The sequence below is a fragment of the Pseudopodoces humilis genome, chromosome 12, assembly GCF_049639895.1.
Source record: "Pseudopodoces humilis isolate 2021_Gansu_Grassland_sample_001 chromosome 12, ASM4963989v1, whole genome shotgun sequence".
In the NCBI taxonomy this organism is placed as follows: Eukaryota; Metazoa; Chordata; class Aves; order Passeriformes; family Paridae; genus Pseudopodoces; species Pseudopodoces humilis.
In genome coordinates, this window is record NC_142211.1 from 14739420 (window position 1) to 14764221 (window position 24802).

At 40.8% G+C, this 24802-nt stretch overlaps 1 protein-coding gene across 1 annotated transcript in view; it reads right to left on the reverse strand.

Annotated features, from left to right (window-relative positions):
* LOC148183404 (BDNF/NT-3 growth factors receptor-like) overlaps positions 1-24802 on the reverse strand; it is a 596246-nt gene that overhangs the window by 537116 nt on the left and 34328 nt on the right. The window contains 2 exon segments of the mRNA XM_088061407.1: positions 6161-6232; positions 6448-6522. Coding sequence (XP_087917533.1) covers positions 6161-6232; positions 6448-6522 — 147 coding nt within the window.

A 24802-nucleotide genomic window follows, 5' to 3' on the forward strand; every position in this document is an offset into this window, starting at 1 on the left:
AGAATAAGATTAAGTTATGTTTTTATTTAATATAGATTAAGTGTTGATAGAATTAAGAAAAGTCAGGATTTATAATGTTTAGGCTTGAATGTTTTTAAGTTAAGTTTTCTAACTTAGATATTCTTTTAAGGTTAAGTTTGTTATTTCCTTTTGTCATAAATAATTATTGTTAGGTTTAAATATTGCTTAATTTAAATTGTTTTATGTTTTATTGGAGACACTTGTTTAAATTGCAAAGTATAGTTATTTTCCTAGAGAAATAAAGATAGCTACAACTGAAACAGCTGTGATAGAACACTGATGAACACCTGCTTGTGGATAGAAGTGAATGCAGTCTGTGACACCCGTGACTTCATTGGGAGATCTATTGGTTGTTGCAATCTCTGCAGTTTTGTTTGCTATAGCTTTCTTATTTATCAGTGTTTCCAGAATTTTAAGAAGATATATCATTTCTGAGAGTCAGCTACCATAGGAGAGGCTTCAGATTAAACCAACTGCTGAATGGTTTAATTGGTCTGGTACCTAAGGCTTCTGATCATTTGCTTTGTACAAATGCCTTTTAACAGTTTGCTGTGCTGTAAGCATCTCATAGCTGCTACTATTGAGAACCTTGTTTTAGAAATGAGTTAAGAGGCATCTTTCCAGTTTAAAGCCTAGGCCCTGGCCAAGCCTTGACTTTACCTGGACAGAATGTTTGTCAACAGATCCAGATGTTTTCTGTACCAAAAGAGTATTTGAGTCACTTTTTGACTCAGCAATTTGACCCTATTAATATGACAGCTGGATCAATTTTAAAGTGGGTTTGGAGAATCATTTCCAGAGGTGATTATCCAATCCTTCACTGATTTTTTTGTTTCTGTTTGTTTGCTAACTATGGGATGCTAGTGCAGTGTTTTAGTAATTAATAGTAGTTTTATATTACATATGTTATTAATAATGTTTATTATTTAATTGATTTTTAACTGGTATAAGTTCTTATTAATTGTGTATATGGTTTTGTGTTGATGTTGATGTTTATAACAGAAGTACATCTCATTTTATTTTTTTTTAAGAAAATGGGGGGAATGGATGTCCTAAAAGCATTTGATTAGTGTAATTCATTAACTTCAAGGGGAGAAGTGTCTGTGTTTTGTTGGCAGGTTCAAAAAGGTCACCTGTCCATCTGACCAGACTGTGTGCCTCTGAACACACGAGATCCAGTGAACAGAGATGTCATCACACAGCCTTGGTATTTCAGACATGGATCAGAAGTGGACTTGTCAGGACACAGTTGTGTCTGAACACTACACAGACAGATGCCAATAGAAATTTTACGTTGTTATTATGATGTTGTATCTCTACCAATTTTTTTCTGTTATCTTCTCTTTTAAGATTTAGAAAGATGTGAAGAACAATTTGAACATTGAAACCCTCAGTCACCGATCGCCTGCCAGCTGACATCACGAGAACAGCAGATGTTTCAAGATTCAATCGTGTTAAATCATAGTCTGTTTGTGAGAGAAATTCTGTAGAAGATCTAAGAAAAGTGTAGAGACTCCGTCTAACTGTATATAAAGCAAATTGTAGTTGTGTGTTTATCCTTTCAGCAAATTGCTTTCATGCTTAGACTACATATATACCAGAGCACGTGTGTTAAAAGTAGTTAGATAATAGTTTAAGATAAAGAGTTTAGCCTGTATAGTAATTGTTATATTAGTATAAAGTATAAGTATTCCCCTTTCAAGAGCTAGTGTAAACATATTTGAAAGTTCATTTAACGTTCATGCCTTAATTGTGAGTCTTCAGGCATGGTGTCATTTGCATGGAACAAACTGCTTATAGTTATTGTGCTGTGTATAGTCCCGACCAACTGTCTGCTGACTAACATCCAGAAGAGACAGACCATATGGGTCACTCTGGTACACTTAACAGGCCAAAAATCAATGTGCTTGAGCCTAGCCACACCTGGAGGTTCTTTTCGCACCTGTCTCATAGGAGTCCCTGAATGGGATCCTCAAGCATTTAAAGATTTAATAAGTAATGAGGCTCGACTGAATCAACTGGCAATGCTGCAAGAGTGCAGTCGCACTGTTGGCTTCACATTAAGACAACTTGAAGCCTGCTGGCAAGTGAAAATTATTGAAATTCTCAATGTTACCATAGGGCCCCCAGAAGAATTAGATTTGTTAGGTTCCACCAATATCTCAGGTGAATGGATAATGTTTGAGCCCCTGAGCCATTCCAACAAAGTAATGCAGCACTGGGCTGCAGTCAACCCTATAGTTGATCTCGTTACTCACACTGGAAGTAAAGCTTTTACTCACGGTGCAATCTCACAGCACAATTGCCAAAGCGATTACCTAGTTCCATATTCCTAATCTGTAGAAATAGAGCATGGAATGGAATTCCTGCTAATCCACATAGAGGACCCTTTTATCTTGGGAAGCTTACTTTGTTCCATCCAAGCTTACACCAACTGCTGAATGTAGCTGATAAAATAAAAAACATCAAACAGTCAAAGCGAAGCCTGAATGAATTAAGGCTTAGCAACTCCAAAAAGGCTCGCTTGTTAGACTAAGAAAGAATTGAACTTAACATCCACAATGTTAAGTGAACTTTCAGCCAATGTTAGTGTACGTCATGCAGTTTTACTAAATTGAGCTGCAATTGATTTCTTGCTCTTAGCACAAGGACATGGTTGTGAGGAGTTTGAAGGCATGTGCTGCTTGAATCTTAATGATCATTCAGCTTCCATCCATGGGCAACTACAACAGCTACAGGATGGGTTACATGCCCTGAAAGAAGATAGTGACCCCATTGGAAGTTGGTTCGCCAGCTGGGGTATCACTGGATGGTTGAGGTCTCTTGTGCTAGAAAGAGGATGGACTTATAGTGTTAATCGGGATGACAGTTTAAGTTGTATGTTATCTTGTCTTCATAGAAGTATAGAATGAGTCACATCCAAAGCCTGGTTTGTACAAAAAGAGAAAGGGGGAATTGTTGCTATATTTTATATATTAGTAAAGGCCTGTCTGAACAAACCAGCCTTTGAAATAAGTCGTGATATTAAAAGCTAAAGTCCTTGAAACTTTCCTGCAGAAGAGAGAGTAAAGCAAAACAATACCCTTGTGTACAGGAGGAAAAATGTAAACCTATGTGCATTAGCCAATAGTGGCTTGCTTAGCCCGCGGACCCTGTAGAACCCTATAAAAGGTGTGCTAATGATAGAAATAAATGGCGTTCACTTTTACTTCTGTGAAGAGTGGTGAAAAAGCTGGCGGTCTCTCAATAGAGATGCTCTAATAAACTGAAATATTCTTTTGGTAGGGCCATGGAGATGGACAATAATGTTCTGAAAAATAACTCCTTTAATTCATGAAAGAGTGTTGGGGGGAATGAAGTATTCAAACTAAATCTGAGCAAAGGCATCCATTGATGGAGCTAAGCAGATGGTGGATTAGCTGTGATCCCATGAGATGCTTGAACAGAGAGATGAGAGCTGATGAAGACCCTTTGCCCCCAGGGAGAGTAGAAGAAAACCTCTGTTCCCAGAGATGATCACAGAGACAGATGAAGAGAACCTTTGCCTTTGAATAACTCATTTTTAAAATAATACCCCTTGAGTTCATGGTGCATGGACACACCTCTAGGAGGGCTGTGAAAATGGGAGGAGATGGCAGAGTTTTTTCCCAGGTGGCTGCCAGTTGTAGAAATTAAAAACTACAAGAAAACTGTTTCTCGTGGAGAACTCTCCATGGCATAACAAGAGAAAACTCCTCTCCCTACAAGAACTGATGAAAGACTTGTATAGTTGGTACTGATTTAACATCCCAGGTTTTGTCTCTACATTGTCAGTTGGGAAAAGAAAGGTTGGGTGGGGGAAGAAAAGGTTTCTGGAGGTTTTATTCTGGTTTCTTATTCTTGTAGTCCTGTTAATAAAGCTTCTTTATTTCTTTTAAGTTTTAAGCCTGTTTTGCCCTTCTCCTAATCCATATCTCACAGGAAGAAATGAGTAAGTACTCTGGTGATTTTAGCCGATGCTAAAACCTGCCACATTATTGAAAGTGGCACCATTTACTATTTTCAGCCTTATTTGGGTTATCCTGTGTCTGCTAAGATTACTAATTCTCCAACAAAGAAACCACAGTGTCAGACTGAACAAGCTCCTACTCCATAACCTTCTTCTGAATCAGAGCTGCATGTACAGCAACATAACAGATGTCAGCTTAATTTGTTTCTAACAAGCAGTTTCATGAACTAGAGTTCTAATAAACTCTGCATACCAACAGATATGTATTCCATGTTTTATTGTGTGCTCCAGTTGAAGCTTTACCTATAACTTAAATATTTTAAAGACATCTTGTCTACACGGATTGTCTAGTTCCCAACAGGACATATAAGCACAATGATATTTTTCCCTTAAGCAGGATGCCAAATATGATCTCTATGTTCTGCCTAATGGCAAATTTTCACAAAACCTATTCACCTATATCAATTTTGGTTATAATCAACCACTGGGGACAAAGACACTTTCTGACTGCATGAGCCTCATTTTCTTAAAGAAAGAGGCAAAAAAAGACTATGAAGAGGATCCAGGCAACTCTGTTATTTTTTGCACTGTCTACTTGCCCATACAGCTGGGAAGGTTTTCCAAATGTCTGTCTTCCTTGTTACAAATTAAAAATCATTGTTTCCTATCCTCATCATCATGGAGAAAACTGGTTCTTCTCCTCTTCATAATCACCTTCCTTTTAAAAATGTGAAGATGTATATTCTTTTTCACTCTTCTTTACTAAATTGAACAAACTCAGACTTCTCATCCTATTCTGAAATTATTTTCTTTACAAACTCCTTATAGCTCTGTTGTTCTTCTTAAATATCTTTCTAGATGAGTAGATTTGGTCTCCTAATCTGTATACAGTATTTCAATGACGCCTTACCAGCAGCTAAAGTAATAGTAAATAGTAATAGTAAAGATGCAGAAGTCTAACACAAAATTACTTCTGATCATAGACAGAATTTGCTTTGTTGTGCTGCATCATGCTGAGATTCTGTTTCAATATAGCCACTAAACATTTCTCTGCAACTGTGCCACTTAGACAATAATTTCTCATTGTACATTTTCACAGTGCATATGCACTTCACTTTATGGAATTTCATCTTATACAATCATAATTCACTGGGAAATTGACACACAAGTAGACACACAAACATTCTGGAAGACACTTCCCTTACTCACCAACTGCAATTCACCAAAGCAATTTACTTTATTAAGGTGTACATGAAGTAAAACCTTCATAGGCCAGCAAGATATGGTTCATACTCTTCCAGTGTTTGTTCCACATTAAGGACAGCAATTACTGTGTAGGCAAATTCACATATTCATGCCCACTTCTTTGCATAAACTAATTGCTACTCCTTGGAAAACACAGATACAGAAAGTCAGTCCATTTTATTTACAAAGTAATAAGTCCTAAGCCAAATTTAACAATTCTTCCATATTACAAGAAAGCATTTAGGCATCTTACAAGACTGAGGCTTGGCCTTACATCTTCTTGATCTCATTAGAACTTTATTAAAAGCAAGAACTTAATTAAATGATAAATGTGTTTAATAAAGATGGATGGACTTAAACACACTCAAATACTTGTCTAAAGCAGTAAGCCCTACACATCATCTCAGTGTTTTCTAGGACTGGAACCATAATTTTCTATATGAGTAGCAGGAATGAGTGTGAACTTGTCAAAATATATTAGATGTACTCCATGCATGGACCAAATGCACTTCTAGCTGCTAAAACATGTTCAGCTCACTAAATCAGACTAAAGCTAATCCAAAGTCAAACCTATATCACTGAGCATGATGCATTTAGTGTGGACATCATACTCTCACCACCAAATTACTCAGTAGAGAGATGCACTCCTTTGTGCTCCACTAGTTACTGAAACAGACACAGCCAGTGACCACTGTTAGAGGCAGGATAATAAGCTGAATGGGTCTTTTTGCCATTCCACATTATGTTATGATCCACCAATTCCTTACCATACATGTCCTATTTCATGCCCATAATGACAGGAGGCCATAAGTTAAAACATTTTGTATTAAGGAGACAGGAAAAGAGAGAAAGGAGTTAACAACGTTTGGACAGTTTTAACTTAGAAGGCAAGCTATCCTTACTCACATATATTGTAGATTGATGTTTTTCACAAATGCCTGATGGGACACAAACCTTAAGCCTGAATCCACCACAGTCCTGTGAAAATATATAGAACTTAGAATAGTTAATTTAAAATGCAATGAAAAAAAAAAACATAATTTTTAAAATAAGAATGTGGATGAAATAACTAAGCTGAAATGCAAGCTCTACAGATGTCTTCTGTAATGCAAAATGTTAGCCCTACTCTTTCATGAGGTATGTAAATGTTTCTGACTGAGAAATAAAGAAATATAATTATTCCATGTACTCACAGATTTTTAAGTCCAACATAAAATCCAGCTTCATTGTCATTGATACTTTCTAATTTCTCCTGGTTTGCAATGTAACTGTTGAAAAAGACCAAAAAAAAAAATATATTAAGGAAGTTGCTCCTTCCATGGCTTTGATTGATGAGAAGTCAGCTATGAAGTTTGAAAGCCAGAAGTGGTTGTTGATCTATTACACTATGTTTGGTTTACATGACAAGTTTTGGTAGCAGGAGGGGCAGCATGGGTGGCTTATGTGTAGAGATGCCAGAAACTTCCCCCATGTTGGACAGAGCCAATTCCAGACAGCTCCAAGACAGACTCACGTCTGGCCAAAGCTGAGCAGATCAGTCATACTGATTGCAACACTGTGATAACATATTTAAGAAAGAGCAAAAACTGCTGCACAACAGCAGCTGGGAGAGACAAGCAAGAAAAATGTGAGAAAAACAACTCTGCAGACACTAAGGCCAGAGAAGGAGGGAGAGGAGGTATTCCAGGTGCCAGAGCAGAGATTCCTCTGCAGCACATGGTGAAGACCATTGTTGCCAGATGAAGAATTGCTTGCACCTGGTGGGTTAATACAATGCTTGTTCTTCAAAAACCGCTGGCTTATGGAACTGCACAATGCTTATTCTTTAGGATCATGTTAAACATTGACCAAAAAGAACTGGAGAGTAACCAGCCCAGTTATGCCAACTTTTCACCAGTTCACCAGATGGTCAAGTATGAATGTGGTTGCTGACCACCAGGGACCACCAAAGAGACCCCTGTGACAGAATGCATGCGCCAATGGGAGGGAACAAATGTTAATGATTTTGGGGAAATTATTATCATATGTATGTTTATTCTGGGAAAATCAATGAATATTCATGCAAAATATGGTATATAAACAGAAGCTTTTTCTGTACTCAGCATTCACAGTATTTTGGAGGAGATATCCCCTCCTGCATTCAGCTAAATAAAGTATGCCTGCTTCTTAATGCTATATTGGTGTTAAGGAGTTTTATTTTTACCAATTTTTGGTAACACCATGATGAAGCAGGTTGTTCCTCCTGCAGCCCATGAAAGACCCCACTCTGGAGCAGGTGGATGTTTCCTGAAGGAAAATGTGACCCTGTGGAGAGCCTATGCAGGAGCAGGTCTTCTGGCAGGACCTGTGACCCTGAAGAGTATCTATGCTGGAGCAGCCCATTCTTGAAGGGCTGTACCCTGTGGAAATGACCCATGATGGAACAGTTCACGAAGGACTGTATCTTATGGAAGGGACCCCATGCTGGAGCAGGGGAAGAGCATGAGGAGGGACAAAGGGTTATGAATTGACCCTAACCCTCACTCCCCATCCTCGTGCACCACTCAGGGGGAGGAGGTAGACAAGTGGGGAGTGAAATTTACCTAGGAAGAAGGGAGAGGTCTAGGGAATCTGTATTTTAGATTTGGATTTATTTCTAATTATCCTATACTGATATTATTGGCAATAATTTTAAATAATTTCCCAAAGTCAGGCCTGTTTTGCCAATAGCAGTAATTGCTGGGTGATCTCCCTGTACTTAGCTCGACGCATGAACTGTGACAGCTATAGTTGGTCTATAAGCTGCACAGATAATTTGGCTTAAAAGATACCAGCTCAACCAGCCTAGCTCATTAAGAGAAACAAGTCCCCGGGCATGATAATGATAGGTCAGATTCAATTCCAAACAGAGGACCTCAGCCAATCCCTTTGAAGCACAGATGCACCCATATCATTGGCCAGTGAGCTGGGCGGACTTGAGACCTTTGACCAATCATGTCTGTAAGCGAGGGAAATTTGAAAGCTCTATAAAAGGAGCTGCACCACAATAAACTTGGACTGTTACTGCATGAACCCAGTGTGTGCTTGTCGCTTCTCCTGTCTCCAACATCAGTGTTACAGTAAACTTTTCATCATACTTTTTCTCCTTGTCCAGTTGAGGAGATGGAGTAATAGAGCAGCTTGGTGTGCATCTAACAGCCAGCCAAGGTCAACATACCACATGCAATTAACCCTGAGCTCTAGTTAAAGCACCTGCAAAACAAATGTGCTCATAAAAATCTTCTCTTTTATTATTGTAGTATGGAGCTGTTGGAGGATGAATTGAGTTTTGCACATGGAAAATTAACTCATTAAGGAAAGAAGTCACCCTGAAGACACAATAAAGATGCATCACGATGTTTTCAGGACATTGCTTCATGGGTTTTACAACAGGAAAAGGGCCAACTTTCATGGTAGTAGTACAGTTGCTCTCAATTACATTTGGAGCAGGCTGTCTTAGTCTTATTTCCCTCATGTTGTTCTTAACTTAATCACTTGTTAAATCAATTTTCTTCCTTTCCCAAAGTAGTTGCAGGTTTGTTTTTTAAGGTGTGGCAATAGGAAAACAGAAAAAAGGGAGGCTACACTTCATTATATTACATACACAGATGGAATTAAGAGAAGATAAACTGTCATAATAGACCAAAGTACTGTCAGCCCTCTCACATATTGTGAATTTGTTTGAACCCCAAAAAGATGTGGGAATGCAAGCTAATATTTTGCATGATTACCATGTGAGATCTATGACCAGTGGTATCCCACAGATTGGAAATGAAAATGCTGTACAGATAATACAGGGGATTGTACACATGATTTCTGAGCCTGAAAAAGTTTCAGCCTGTCAGCAACTCATCTGCTTCCCAGGGGAAAAAAGTTCCTAGGAACAGTTTTCTCTCAAGGATTGTTTTATAGTAAATAGATTATATTTCTCAAAACAATTGTAGTGGTTTAGATTTTCCAATTTCGTTTCCCGGCCAATGCACCAAATAAATGTAGTGGTTTTTAAAGCAGTAACTAAAAAAATTACTAGAAAACTTACTTATTTCTTGCTGTAAGATATGGATTAGAACAAGAGCAAAACAGGCTTAAAACTTAAAAGGAATAAAGAAAGTTTATTAACAAAACTACAAGAACACCAGAATAAACCTCCAGAAAACCCCTTTATCCCCCACTACCCAATCATTCCCTTGTTCACATGACAACAGAGACAAAAAAACTTTGGTGTTTAAAACAGTCCCAATTCTTGCTAGAGTCTTCTCATCAGTCTTTGTAGAGAAACAGAAGTCTTCTTCTGCTGATCTATGGAGTTTCTCACAAGAAAACTATTTCGGTTATAGCTTTCTATTTCTCTGATGCCAGCTGCCCAGAAATCCTGTCATCAGTTCACTCCTCCCATTTCACATCACTCTGAGGTGCGTATGGGTCAATAAGTCTAAGGATGTAATTTTTAAGTTATTCAAAGGCAAAAGTTCTCTTAATCTGTCTCTGTGAGCTTCTCTGGAAACAGAAGTTCTCTGTTTGCCTCTACAATAGCCCCAAATCTTCAACTATTACTTCTCCCCACTCTGTTCCAGCACCTCACTGTATCACAACTACTCCACCTTTTGCTCAAAATCCACACTTTGAACACTCCATTCCTCCCAATATACTCTGTCATGAATTAAAGGAGTTTTTTTCAGAACACTATTGTCCATCTCCATAGCTTTAACAGAAAAATATTTCAGCTTATAAAGCATCTCCTTATTCTCTCTTCCCCATCTAAAACTTAACTCTTTTCTTCATGGTCTTTGATGGTTTTATGATGTCTTTTTCATGTTGATTCTCTCTCTCTCTCTCTCGGAAAAAAGGAGTAATCTGTACCTCTCATACAGGTAGTAAAAGAGTTAAAGTCTTGGAAAGCTGCAGATGTTCATGGTGTCAGGTTTCAGTTCAGCAGCAGAAACTACAAACCAAGTCAGGCTGGCCGGCTCCGTTTCTTCGCCCCCCCCCCCCCCCCCCGCGGCCTTGTCTGGCCTGGGGGGGGGGTGGGGGGGAGGCTGAGACAGAGCTTGTTACCTCTTCAGAAGCCGGAAACCAAAGAGAACAAGAGAGCCCTGGCTTTACATCTTAAGGTGGTGTTCACAAGTTGATCTCACTTTTCAATGGTCAAAACTGCTGTCAATTCTTAGAAATGACCAATAATTGGTCACAAGAAAAGACTCCCATCAGCCTTTTGCAGCTTCAACTTCCTCCCAGCTCCCGAAGCTATCTTAAAGGTAAAGTCACCCCATGACAACAATACTGAACAGATGTTCTTGGTGAGTTTTCTCTAGTCCCACCAATGGGACCAAAGGGGGTGTTAGCTTATTGTCCAATCATGTAACCTAGACCAAAACACCTTATAAAAGGGGTTGAGAACCCCTGAAATAAAAGCTTCTTTGCCTCACAAAGCAGCTGGTGTGTGTCCAGTTATCTGGGGAACCGTCAATACTTTATGTCCTTCAGCGATGGGATGATACATAGCTTCTCTGTTTTGCAGACAGAAAAAAGTTTCACAGTGCAAACCATGCTGTCTGGGAAGGAGGAATCACAGGAAAGTGCAATTCAATTGACATTATGAGCAGAAACATAATTCTGATGTGGGAAATCACCCTGTCAAAGAGTTCATGCATTTCAAAAGATAACTCCAGTCACAGATAAATTGAAACTGAGATTCATTTGTATTTTCATAAGTATCCAGAATTAAGCAAAGCTACAATACAGTACGTTTTCATAAACAGAAGTATTTATTTTGGTAGAATAAAATTTGTTTTCACTTTAAGTGTTTCTTGTATTTAAAGAAACTGATGAATTGGAGAAGTGTTTTGCTTTCCCAAAGACAATAAACTCCACCATAGTTGCTGTTTTAGAGAAATGTTTTGTGTGCCCATGTATTGGGTCTGGCTGAGCTGGAGTTCGTTTCCCCACAGCAGCTTTCCCAGTACTGCGCTTTGCATTGGGAGCTGGAAAGGTGTTGAGAACACACCAGTGTTTTGGCTACCGCTGAGTGGTGCTGGATCAGCATCAGCACTGTCTCTCCAACATTTGCCCCCATCATTAGGCTTGGGGAGAGAAAGATCTTGGGAGGAGACACAAACAGGACAGCTGATCCAGACTACCCAAAGGGATATTCCATGCCATATGATATCTGCTCAGATACAAAAGCTAAGAGAAGGAGGAGGAAGTGGGGGTATTTGTTATTAACAATGTTTTCCTTACGGAACAACCACTACACATGCTGAAGCCCTGCTTCCTGGGAAGTGGCTAAACATCGCTTGCTGATGGAAAGTAAAGAACAAACCTTTTTTTTTCTCTTTGCTTGTGTGCGTACAACCTTTTGCTTTTGCTTTAGTAAACTGCCTTATCTCAACCCATAAGTCATTCTCCATCTTATTATCTCTCCCCTGTCCAGCTGGGAAGGAGAGTGATAGAGCAATGTGGTAGGCACCTGACGTCTAACCAAGATTGAAATATATGTTGGTATAATTAATGTTTTATTGTACACATATAAAATCAAGTATAAAAGCATGTTTTATGTAAAAAAAAAACCCACAAGCAACTTGAGATTGCAAAAGCAGTGTTGCTGTATTTTATATATTGGTAAAGGTCTGTCTGCACAAACCAGCCTCTGGGATAAGTCGCAATATTAAAGGCTAACATCCTAGAAACTTGCCTGTAGAAAGTAAAACAATGTTCCTGTGTACAAGGATAAGAATGTAAACTTGTGTGTACTAGCCAATAGTAGCTTGCTCTGCCCGCAGACCCTGTAGAACCCTATAAAAGGTGTGCTAAAGATAGAAATAAACGGCATTCACAATTACTTCTGTGAAGACTGGTGAACAGCTCGGGGGTCTTTCAACATCTGGCGCTCCGACCAAGGACACCCATGTAGGCAGAGGGGCTTTGGAGTCAGCGGAGTGGATCTGGGCGTTAGACGTCGCGGGCTTGGATCGGCACCGGATAGGCAGCCTGAGCGCGGTGAGACGCGGAGCGGTAGGACGTGGAAAGTCAGGCTGCTGGGGGGGGCCCAGGCAGGCAAGGGCGTGGTAGAAGGGTCGCAACCTTCCCCCTTGCGGGTTGCTGTCAGCATGGATGTGGAATTTGCTGCGGCAGATAAACTGCTTCTCTGCATCCTCGTTAAACGAGGCGAAGCAGCCCGGGAAAAGGACCTGGATATGCTCATTATATGGGCTAATTGTCATGGGCATTTGCAGTGCCCACACTGCTTTTTGCGGTGCAAGAACGGACTGATATATCGGCTCTGATATGAGAAACGGCAATTACGGAAAAGAGCAAGGACACTGTGTCTCTCGGTCGAACTTGGCAAATTTTAATTAATACCTTAAAAAACAGAAAAGCGAGATATGCTGAGGCTGTGAGACCCGTAATTCTACCTGCGTCACACCAGCAGATGCCTTTACCTCCCACTGCTGGGCAAGCTATCTCCTATCTATGCTGCCCATGGAGAGAGGGAGGGAGAGTCAAAGAGAAGAAAATAATGAGAAAAAAAAGTTCCACAGCGAACGCTGAAACAACGAACAGAATCTGTTCAGTTATGGCAGGATGTGATACATCCAGAAATATTTGATTCATTTTTGGAGTCACTTTTAGCATTACAATCTTATTTAAGTTCCATCTTTACCACCCTGGAAGAAAAGAAGCCAAATTTAGATTGGTTTCCACCCAACCAGGGGACATGGGGGAGCGAGGTGGGTGCAGACAACAAAGGCACCCTGGGGGTAGAAGCAGCGCAAGAAAAGTTCCAAGGCCACGCTGATAAGCTGCAATGATCGCCGCTGTTAGCACCTGGCCGTGAGAGACTTTTCGTGTAACATCGCCTGCTTCTGTAAAATCGTGCCCCTTTTCCTCTATTGGCGAACAACAAGAGAGATTGAGAGAAAAAAAACCTGCATTTGTTAGAGTTAACTTTGTGAGGTTTTTCTTTTTCTTTCTTTCCGTTTTTCCTCTCTGCGAGAGTATATGGAGAATGTGAAGAAAGATAAGAGCAGCAGAGAGCAGCAGCAGGGCGGGCAGTCAAACCCCCCCCGCCCCGCTCCCACTCTAAGAAGAAGCGTCGGGATTGTGCTTAGTTTGTTAAAAAGTCATGATTTATTGGGTTTTCAAAATGTTTTTATATACCATTATAGAGTTAAGTTTGTGTTTCAAGTAATTATGAGTTTATGCAATTGCAGTTTTTAGAGTTTAACTGGAGAAATTATTGTGGTTCTTTGAAACTTAAAAAAAAAAAAAAAGAAAAAAAAAGAAAAAAAGAGAGAAAAACTGTTTAACAGAAGTTGCCTTGCAATAATTGGTTTTAGAACCCAAGGTTAAAATATGGTGTGATTTACAGCTTCTAGGAAATCCTTCCAATTAATGTTATCTACAGAAGAGATTTATGGTTTAAAAAATAGTTAGTTAAGAGAACTTTACTGTACAAGACAAAGTTAAGTTAAAGTATATATTATCCATTTGCTTGTTTTTTCCACAATTTTAATAAGGTAATTTTAATGTGAGTCGTTTTATTATATAAAACACATATAACTGCATATATACCAATTTGGATTTTGGATTTAGTTTAAAAATTGGACTTGATGCTTCTGAAAAGTGCTACAAAAGCTGGATGGCAGCTCGCCAAATCCCATGTTGTTGTGGTTTTTCTCCAGAAAAACTACACTTTAAAATCCTAACCAATTTAAACATATACTAGGCAAATTCCTGTTATGAATAAGTATTTTTAGTAACATTTGCAGTTATTGTGGGTTATTCTTAAAGTTAGATGGCATAGAATTGTGATGTATTTGTTGCATTTTTATAATCTTTATAGTGAATCCATGTTATTATTATATTGTGTTTGAAAGGTATATATCAAACTTTTAGCTGCCTTTTTGTAGTAACAGAATAAGATTAAGTTATGTTTTTATTTAGTATAGATTAAGTGTTAATAGAATAAAGGTTAGTCAAGTTTTATAATGTTTAGGCTTGAATGTTTTTAAGTTAAGTTTTCTAACTTAGATATTCTTTTAAGGTTAAGTTTGCTATTTCCTTTTGTCATAAATAATTATTGTTAGGTTTAAATATTGTTTAATTTAAATTGTTTTATGATTTATTGGAGACATTTGTCTAAACTGCAAAGTATAGTTATTTTCCTAGAGATATGAAGACAGCCACAACTGAAACAGCAGTGATGGAACACTGGTGAACACCTGTTTGTGGATACAAGTGAATGCAGTCTGTGACACCCTTGACTTCACCGGGAGTTCTATTGGTTGTTGCAATCTCTGCAGTTTTTGTTTGTTATAGCTTTCTTATTTTTCAGTGTTTCCAGAATTTTAAGAAGATGTATCATTGTTGAAGATCAGCTGCCATGGGGGAGGCTTCAGATTAAACCAACTGCTGCATGGTTTAATTGGTCTGGTACCTAAGGCTTCTGATCATTTGATTTGTACAAATGCCTTTTAACAGTTTGCTGTGCTGTAAGCATCTCATAGCTGCTACTATTGAGAACCTTGTTTTAGAAATGAGTTAAGAGGCATCTTTCCAGTTTAAAGCCTAGGCCCTGGCCAAGCCTTGACTTTACCTGGATGGAATGTTTGCCAGCGGATCCAGATATTTTCTGTACCAAATCAGTATTTGAGTCACTTTTTGACTCAACAATGTGACCCTATTAATGTGACAGCTGGATCAATTTTGAAGTGGGTTTGGAGAATCATTTCCGGAGATGATTACCCAATCCTTCACTGATCTTTTTTTGTTTCTGTTTGTTTGCTAACTATGGGATGCTAGTGCAGTGTTTTAGTAATTAATAGTAGTTTTATATTACATATGTTATTAATAATGTTTGTGATTTAATTGATTTTTAACTGGTAGAGGTTCTTATTAATTGTGTATACGGTTTTGTGTTGATGTTGATGTTTATAACAGAAGTACATCTCATTTTATTTTTTTTTAAGAAAACGGGGGAAATGGATGCCCTAAAAGGATTTGATTAGTGTAATTCATTAACTTCAAGGAGAGAAGCGTCTGTGTTTTGTTGGCTGGTTCAAAAAGGTCACCTGTCCATCTGACCAGACTGTGTGCCTCTGAACACATGCAATCCAGTGAACAGAGATGTCATCACACAGCCTTGGTACTCCAGACATGGATCAGAAGTGGACCTGTCAGGACACAGTTGTGTCTGAACACTATACAGACAGTTGCCAACAGAAATTTTATGTTGTTATTATGATGTTGTGTCTCTACCAATTTTTCAGGTATCCTTTGTTTTAAGATTTAGAAGGATCTGAAGAACAACTTGAACATCAAAGCCCTCAGTCATCGATCAACTGCCAGCTGACATCATGGGAGCAGTGAACGTTCCAGGACTGAATCATGTTAGAGGAATTCTGTAGAAGATCTAAGAAGTGTAGAGACTCCATCTAACTATATATAAAGCAAATTGTAGTTGTGTGTTTACCCTTTCAGCAAATTGCTTTCACGCTTAGACTACATATATACCAGAGCACGTGTGTTAAAAGTAGTTAGATAATAGTTTAAGATAAAGAGTTTAGCCTGTGTAGTAATTGTTATGTTAGTATAAAGTATAATTATTCCCCCTTCAAGAGCTAGTGTAAGCATCTTTGAAAGTTCATTTAACGTTAAAGTTTTAGTTGTGAGTTTGCAAATATGATGTCATTTACATGGAACCAACTGCTTATGGTAATTGTGTTGTGTATAGTCCTGACCAACTGTCTGCTAACTAATATCCAAAAGTGACAGAACATATGGGTCACTCTGGCACATTGAACTGGCCAAAGGTCAATGTGTTTGAGCCTAGCCACACCTGGAGATCCTTTTTGCACCTGTCTCATGGGAGTCCCTGAATGGGATCCTCCAGCATTTAAAGGTTTAATTAGTAATGAGACTCGACTGAATCAATTGGCAATGTTGCAAGAGTGCAATCACACTGTTGGCTTCACATTAAGACAACTTGAAGCCTGTTGGCAAGCAAAAATTACCAAAGTTCTCAATATTACAACCCTCAGAAGAATTAGATTTGTTAAGTTCCACCGATACCTCAGGTGGATGGATAATGTTTGAACCCCCGACAAAAAGTCATTCTAACAAAGTAATGTAGCACTGAGCTGCAGTCAGCCCTATAGCTGATCTTGTTACTACCATTGAAAGTAAAGCCTTTATTTGTGGTGCAATCTCATAGGACAATTACCAAAGCGATTACCTAGTTCCATCTTCCTCATCTGTGGAGACAGAGCATGGAATTAGATTCCTGCTAATCCACAGAGGACCCTGTTATCTTGGGAAACTCACTTTGTTCCACCCAAGTTTACATCAATTGTTGAATGTAACTAGCAAAATGAAGAACATCAAATAGTCAAAGCGAAGCCTGAATGAATTAAGGCCTAGCAACTCTAAAAAGGCTCACTTGCTAGACTAAGGAAGGATTGAACTTAACATCCACGATGTTAGGTGAGCTTTCAGCCGATGTGAGTAGTGTGTCATGCAGTATTATGAAATCGAGCTGCAATTGACTTTTTGCTCTTAGCACAAGGACATGGTGGTGAAGAGTTTGAAGGCATGTGCTGCTTGGATCTTACTGATCATTCAGCTTCCATCCATAAGCAACTACAACAGCTACAGGATGGGTTACATGCCCTGAAAGAAGATAGTGACCCCATTGGAAGTTGGTTCGCCAGCTGGGGCATCACCGGATGGTTGAGGTCTCTTGTGCTAGAAGGGGGACGGACTTTACTTCTAATGCTGAGCTGACAGTCTAACTTGTGTGTTATCTTATCCAAAGCCTGGTTTGTGCAAAAAGAGAAAGGGGGAATTGTTGCTGTATTTTATATATTGGTAAAGGTCTGTCTGCACAAACCAGCCTCTGGGATAAGTCGCAATATTAAAGGCTAACATCCTAGAAACTTGCCTGTAGAAAGTAAAACAATGTTCCTGTGTACAAGGATAAGAATGTAAACTTGTGTGTACTAGCCAATAGTAGCTTGCTCTGCCCGCAGACCCTGTAGAACCCTATAAAAGGTGTGCTAAAGATAGAAATAAACGGCATTCACAATTACTTCTGTGAAGACTGGTGAACAGCTCGGGGGTCTTTCAACAAAGCAGCTGCTGGAAAACCAAGAATTTGCAAGAAAATGACCCAGCAATTAAGATAACACCAAGAAGAGGTGGGTCCACCCAAGCAAGATAAGCGCTCTAACGACCCGGTAATTAACACCTGATACCGACCTGATCTGATTCTCTAAGACCATGCATCTCAATGTCAGTTTCCCGGTTTCCCGAAAAAAATTACTCAGACTCCCTCTCCTTCTGAGAAAAAAAACTCAGCACAATTCTACATCTCAAAGCCTGCTTCCTGAAAAAACCACTCCAACTGCATCTCCTTCTCAGAAAACTCATCAGTAGTAACTGCATAGCCTCAAGCTGAAAAAACTCTGTAAAATTCAGCTCTCCAAAAGACAATTTGTGAACTTGGAGGAATCAGTGCGACAGAGTCTGATTCAGAGTTCACCCAGAGTCGACCCCGGTTGATTTATGCATTTTGCCGATTAAAAACTATGAAAAGTCTAGTAAAGGCTATCAGTCCTTCCATTTTAGAGTCCTGTAAGTAGATGATCTTACTGCCTCTGAATTTTCTTTGAAAAAGAACAGAGGATTTAATTATCATTTTATGAGACTCAAGACTCAGAACTTAAGACTCAGCCTTAAGACTTAGACCTCATCATGATAAAAGCAGGAAATATCAAAGGTATCTTCCTCAATCTCTTCTCAACATTGAATAAACAAGCACCCTATAAGACCAGGAGACAGGGCAAATGCAGAACAGCAGAAATGAAAGAAAATGGACAGAAACAGAGGGAGAAGGGACTCAGAAGAGTAAAAGAAGAAACTGAGCAAGTTTTCTGACAAGAACTACCATAACCGAGTTCCATCACTTAAACACATTTATTACAAATCCTTATCTGACATAGCAATTTTAATAATAAAAACATTTAACCAGAATCTCCAGCTATGGGAAGCTACAAAACTGACATGAGTTACAGTGTCACTGAAATATATCTGTGCTTTACATTCTGTGGTAAGCCATTCTTTAACTAAGGCAACTTAAGGGGGCAGATACTCCAAAATGAGTTACCTCCCCTTTAGTTTTAACCAATCTGTTTCCACCAATAAGGAGAAACAAATACAAGTGGATACAAGTGAAAACATACCAGTTTATTTTTTTTAAAAAAATGAAATAGCAACAGGCAAGAAAAAACACAGTAATAATCACTGGTTACAAAGTTGCTGAGGTCTTGCAGATTAACCAGTGTTGTGAATTCATGTTGTAAATATTGGCTTTTCACAATTATTCTGATAAATATATATTATATGCTTTCACTATATTCTTTTCTCTCTTAGTAAGTTATAGGCTTAGATAGGAATTCTGAATAATAAAGATATGTTTCATCCGGACAAGGCAAGACAATGGGAGGATCAAGCTGTGGAAAACAGGCTGTTATCAGCAGCAGGAAAGGGAGAGCAAACTGTTATCAAAAAAAACGGTACCAGGACGTGGGCAGGGGGGAAAGATAAGCTCAGCTGCCCTCAGAAGAAGGATGAGGGGCCCAGACCCTTATCAACAACTGACCATCTGCAGAAAAAAGGAAACCAGACTCCAAAAGAATGCTGACCAGCAAGAATAATGATGACCAGCAAAAAAATTATGATGACCAGCAGAAACAGACTGTGCAGGAGCATGATCCAAGAAGGCGGAACCAGGGAGGGGACATGCTTGAATATGCATTAACCCCTCACAACAAGGATGGGATAAAAGGGGTATCCCTGGGATACCAGGTGTGCTCTTGGCAGTGCGCCAAGGCACCCGGCCGTTTTAACTCTTTGCTTTATTTTATGTCTCTTATTGTCTTTATTAAACTTTTTAAAATTTACAGGAGTGAACTTCGTTTTTCACACCAGGAACAAAGAGAAACTTAAAATGGTGGAGAAACCCTTCCCCTAAGATGGTGCCCTCCGCAGATGACCATGTGGCTCAAAAGACAAAGGGAAAATGGCAGACAAGCCCTCCCCCCAAGATGCTGCGCTCTGCAGACAACCACATGTTCCAAGAGACAAAGGCAAAATAGTGGTGGCTCAGCAGGCTTCCTCTCTCTTCCTCTCTGCCTTTTCCTTGGCCAGCTGAATTCAGACAGTGTCAGTGCTGCAGCCTCCAAGCCACTGGTGTCGGTGCTGCTGTCTCAAGTCCCTGTTCTGATTGGGGGGGGGAAGAAAATGGACTCCTGTGCACCAAAGAACAGTGGCCTAATCCCGACTGTCTTTGGTTTTGCACTGCAGACAGGTGTTGCCAAATTCACTCTGAAACAGTTTTGGGTTGCGAAATGCAGCTTCTTGGGTTGCTACTGTGATAAATGTAACCTTGGATAAAAATTAGTGAAAGAATAAATAAGTATATAACTGTATTTGTAACAATGTAAAAATTATAGAAAATATAGTGTGGCCTAAGAATTTCCCCCAAACCCAGCAGTAACTACCCATTCAGGCAGTAACGACCCTAGGCGACGTTCATCAGCCTGAAAGAAAGAGCAGGACACGAACAATTAAGCTAAACAAAGAAAGGAGCCAGGCCGAGATGCCCATCGACTCCACACCGCACCTGGACACTCCACCCTGCAAGCCCCGACTGAAGATGCAATCAGGCCAAACAATGAGAGGAGCCCAGCCGAGATATCCATCAACTCCGCACCGGACCTGGACACTTCACCCTGAGAGTCCAACCGAAGATACAATCGGGAAGCACTCAGAACCTTTCACATGCGAACGGACTCTGCCCAGTCGTCTATTGATTCAGTTCCATGGTTCCAGGAAATTCATTCAACCAGCCATCTAAACTCTTTGTTGAACAGTAACTGCTCGGAGTTTTGGCCTCAGGACACAAAATCCCTATAAAAACCCCGGACAGTCTACCCTCCTTCGTGGATTTGGGTAAATCTGTACCTCTGGGTATAGACGTCTCCCTGTCCACCCAGCGCTGCGCTGATTTATTGTGGTTTTTTCTCTCGTTGTTTGTGATTGAAATTGTTTTATAATAAATTGCTTTTTATATTAACCCTATTTTTGCCATTGCATTTATAACAGATTGGTGCCGTGACTCGGATCGGAGAAACTGCGGGGAATCTCGCTGCCCAGGACGGGTACCCCCGCTGATTTTGGCGGCCTGGTGAGTTGAGAACCCCCGTAGCTTGTTCCGACGTCCGAACCAAATTTAGGCTGAGATAAAACCACAATAAAAAGGAAACGGATCCGGATCAGAGAGCTCGGGAAGGCACGGAGCCTTCGGGAAGCCGCGGCTTGTTTTGCTCGTAAAACGTCTGTTGTGCACAAAGACATCCACGCAGGAAAATAGCTGTAAGCACTGTTGGTTGAGTGGGCGATCGGGCGAGTGTGTGAGACGTGATCTGATCACGGGGCGAGTGTGGACTTCAAGGCCGCGTTTCCATCCTCCCGCGAGGGAATTGGCTGGCCGCGAAGGAAGCGATCCAGAGTGAAAGCTTTTTTTCTCGACACACACTTGTAAAAACCTGAAGCCAAAGGGTGTCTCGGGGGACTGATCGCAAGGAACTAAAAGGGGAAGGATACGTCCTGTCGAGCTCGGGAACTGGTAAACCCTTTTAGTTAACGGACCCAGGTAGAGGTCCGGAAGAAGATCAAAAGTACCGATTACAAGAGACCTCAGCTCAGCTCGCTGAAGGGTGAGTATCGGCAAAATTTTGATTCCTAGAGTAAGTACACAACGCAGAAACTGATACCGACTCACGGAGAAGTCGAAGACAGGTAAGAAATTATATATTTGTGAAGTATGGGGCAGAAAAAGAGTAAGCTTCAAAGAAGAAGCACAGGGAAAAATTCCTCCCATCAGGGGGAGGAATCACCAGATATCCCACTGGAAAGTCCCTTGGGGAGGATGCTAAAACACTGGGAAGATTGTCCCCAGAGGAAGGGGAAATCAAAGGCAAAATTGATACATTATTGTATGGAGGTTTGGGGAGGACAAGAGTTGAGAAGTCACCTCACTTGGCCAGTGTTAGGCACATTTGAAAAATGGACGTGTAATAAGTTATTCTCCTATGTGGAGAACAAGGTCCCCTCAGATCCTGAGGAGAGGGAATATGCTAAGCTCTGGGTAAACGTCAGAGTAGGGCTATTCCCAATGAAACAAAAAGAAAAACGTGAGTCGAGAGCTGAGTCCTGGGAACCCCTCGACCACTTACCACCCCCATATCATGGACCGGCGGGACCTTCCTCTGCAGAGCAAGTGGTGCCTTCAGCACCCTTGGGCCCCCGAGACCAACCCACTGAGATACGTGTGTCTCAAGCGGGAGACTCGGTGCCGGCAGCGATGCCGGCAGCCCTTCCCCTTTCCCCGCCTGTAAACACCGTAGCCACAGTAGCCTCTTCGGAGGTTTCTCCTGCACAAGGCTGGGGATCACCCTATCCGTCCTTGCCGGTCCAGCCGCCACAACCGGGACCCTCCCATACAACGGAGGGGATCCCTCCCATCAACCAGGTGGCGGCGGAGTTCCCACAATTGATAACGGGGAGGCAACCCACAATCACCAACTCCCCTCCCGCAAGTAGAACCCGTTTGAGAGCGAGAATGGTGGATAATGAATGGGGAGAGAGTGAAGAGGGGCACCGGTTGTTCCCTCTTAGGGAAGTACCGACGGCCCCGGGAGTGATCGGTTTTGTGAATGTACCCCTTAACTCTGGAGATGTAAGGGCATTTAAGAAAGAGATGGGGCGGTTGTTGGATGATCCTTTTGGTGTGGCTGAGAGGTTAGACGAATTTTTAGGGAGTAGTATTTATACCTTTGACGATCTTATGGCAATCCTGGGATCATTGTTTAATCAGGAGGAAAGAGAGATGATTAAACAAGCCGGTATCAGAGACTGGGACAGACGCAATCCACAGGGGACGCCAGGTAACCAGAAATGGCCTAGTGTAAGCCCGAGCTGGAATGCACAGACGGAGGAAGGAAGACGGAACATGATGGATTTAAGGAGCATAATTGTACAAGGTATAAGAGAAGCGGTCCCTAGGGGCCAGAATATTAGCAAAGTTTTTGGAGAGTGTCAAGGGAAAGAGGAACCACCCACTGAATGGATCGAGAGATTACGGTGAAGTTTACAGATTTACTCTGGGACTGACCCGAACTCTCCTGTGGGGGAGGTTCTGTTAAAAACACAATTCGTTGCTAAATCTTGGGAAGACATTAGGAGAAAATTAGAAAAGATCGAGGGGTGGCAAGATAAAAGCCTCCAGGAGCTCCTAAGGGAAGCTCAAAAAGTATACATGAGGAGAGAAGATGAGAAGCAGAAATTGCAAGCTAAGGTTTTAGTAACTGCAGTGAAAGAGGTCCAGAAACAAGAGCAGATGCAGGGTAAGTTTAAAACACTACCCGGAAAAGGTCGAGGTTCTCACCGGGCAGCCCCGGCCCCACGGAGAGAACCCCCTGAATGCTACTACTGTAAAAAGGTAGGACACGTTCAGCGGAATTGTAAACAAAGAATAAAAGATGAGAAAATTTTTCAGGAAGATTAGGGGTGTCAGGGGCTCTTTAATTTGGGGACCGGAACATCCAAGGAGCCCTTGATAAAATTAAAAGTGGGCCCCCAACGACAGGAGGTAAGTTTTCTTGTGGATACTGGGGCAGAGAGAAGTACCCTGCAGAAATTGCCATACAGATGTGTGGCTAGCAGAGAAAAAGTTTTTGTAATCGGTGCAAAGGGAGACCCCTTTGAAGTGCCTGTAATAAAAGATGTGGAAATAGAATCTGAAAATAAAATTTGCTTAGGGAATTTACTATTAGTGGAAGAAGCAGATTACAATTTGTTAGGAAGAGACATGATTGTCGCTTTAAGAATTAATATCATGATTAAAAATTCTGAATCGGTAGTGAAAATATTTAAGTTGACTCCTAAAGATGAGGAGAAAATAAACCCTGAAGTATGGCATTCAAAGGGAGAGGTAGGAAAGCTAGATATCAAACCTATCAAAATAGAAATCGAGAACTCTGAGGACCCTATAAGGGTTAAACAATATCCCATCCCGATGGAGGGGAGAAGGGGGTTGAAACAAGTAATTGATGACCTCCTAAAAGGGGGTACTTTAGAACCTTGCATGTCTCAACATAACACCCCCATCCTGGCTGTAAGGAAGACGGATGGAAGTTTCCGATTGGTCCAAGACCTAAGAGCGGTAAACGCTAGGACCCGGACTAGATTCCCGGTGGTGGCCAACCCCTATACTTTACTAAATAGACTCTCACCAGAAGATGTGTGGTACAGTGTGATTGATTTGAAAGATGCTTTTTGGACTTGCCCTCTGGATGAAAAGAGTAGAGATTATTTTGCATTTCAGTGGGAGGACCCAGATACAAACCGAAAGCAACAGCTAAGGTGGACGGTCCTCCCCCAGGGGTTCGTGGAGTCTCCGAACCTTTTCGGACAAGCTTTAGAACAAATGTTAACCCAATTTGTTCTTGAGGACAGGACAAAGCTTTTGCAGTATGTAGATGACTTGCTAATAGCTGGACCGACTGAGGAGAGCGTGAGAAAAAGCACTATTGCCTTGTTGAACTTTCTAGGAAAGAAGGGTTTGAAAGTCTCAAAATCCAAGCTGCAATTCACAGAGCCCGAAATTAAATCCCTCGGACATTGGATATCTCAAGGGAAAAAAATGTTAGACCCGGAGAGGGTAGCAGTCATCCTTGCATTGCCTGCACCAAGAACAAAAAGGCAAATTAGACAAATTTTAGGGCTCTTGGGATATTGCAGGCAGTGGATTGAGGGTTTCAGTGAAAAAGTGAAGTTTTTGTATGAAAGATTAAACACTGACAGGCTGAAGTGGACTGAACAGGATGAGTCTAATTTCCAGAAATTGAAAACTGTTCTTATGACTGCCCCCGTACTAACTCTACCAGATACGAATAAAGAATTCCAGTTGTTTGTGGATGTGAGTGGACAAACAGCACAGGGAGTCCTGACTCAGGAATGGGCAGGCAAAAGGAAGCCTATAGGGTTTCTTTCAAAAATCTTAGATCCTGTTAGTCGGGGTTGGCCTACGTGTTTACAGGCAATTGTAGCAGTGGCTCTGTTGGTGGGAGAAGCGAAGAAAATAACTTTTAGGGCTCCCCTGGTAGTTTACACTCCACACGATGTGAGAAACATATTGCAGCAAAAAGCAGAGAAGTGGCTGACTGATTCCAGGCTTCTAAAATATGAAGCCATCTTAATCAGCTCACCCGGTTTGGAATTGAAAACCACTTCTGCACAAAATCCTGCTCAGTTTTTATTCGGTGAACCTCTAGAGAAATTAGTGCATGACTGTTCTGAGATCGTGGAGCTGCAGACCAGAATAAGACCGGACTTAGAGGATCAGGAGTTAGAAGGGGGAGAGAAGTGGTTTGTAGATGGATCTTCGAAAATTATTGAGGGAAAAAGAAA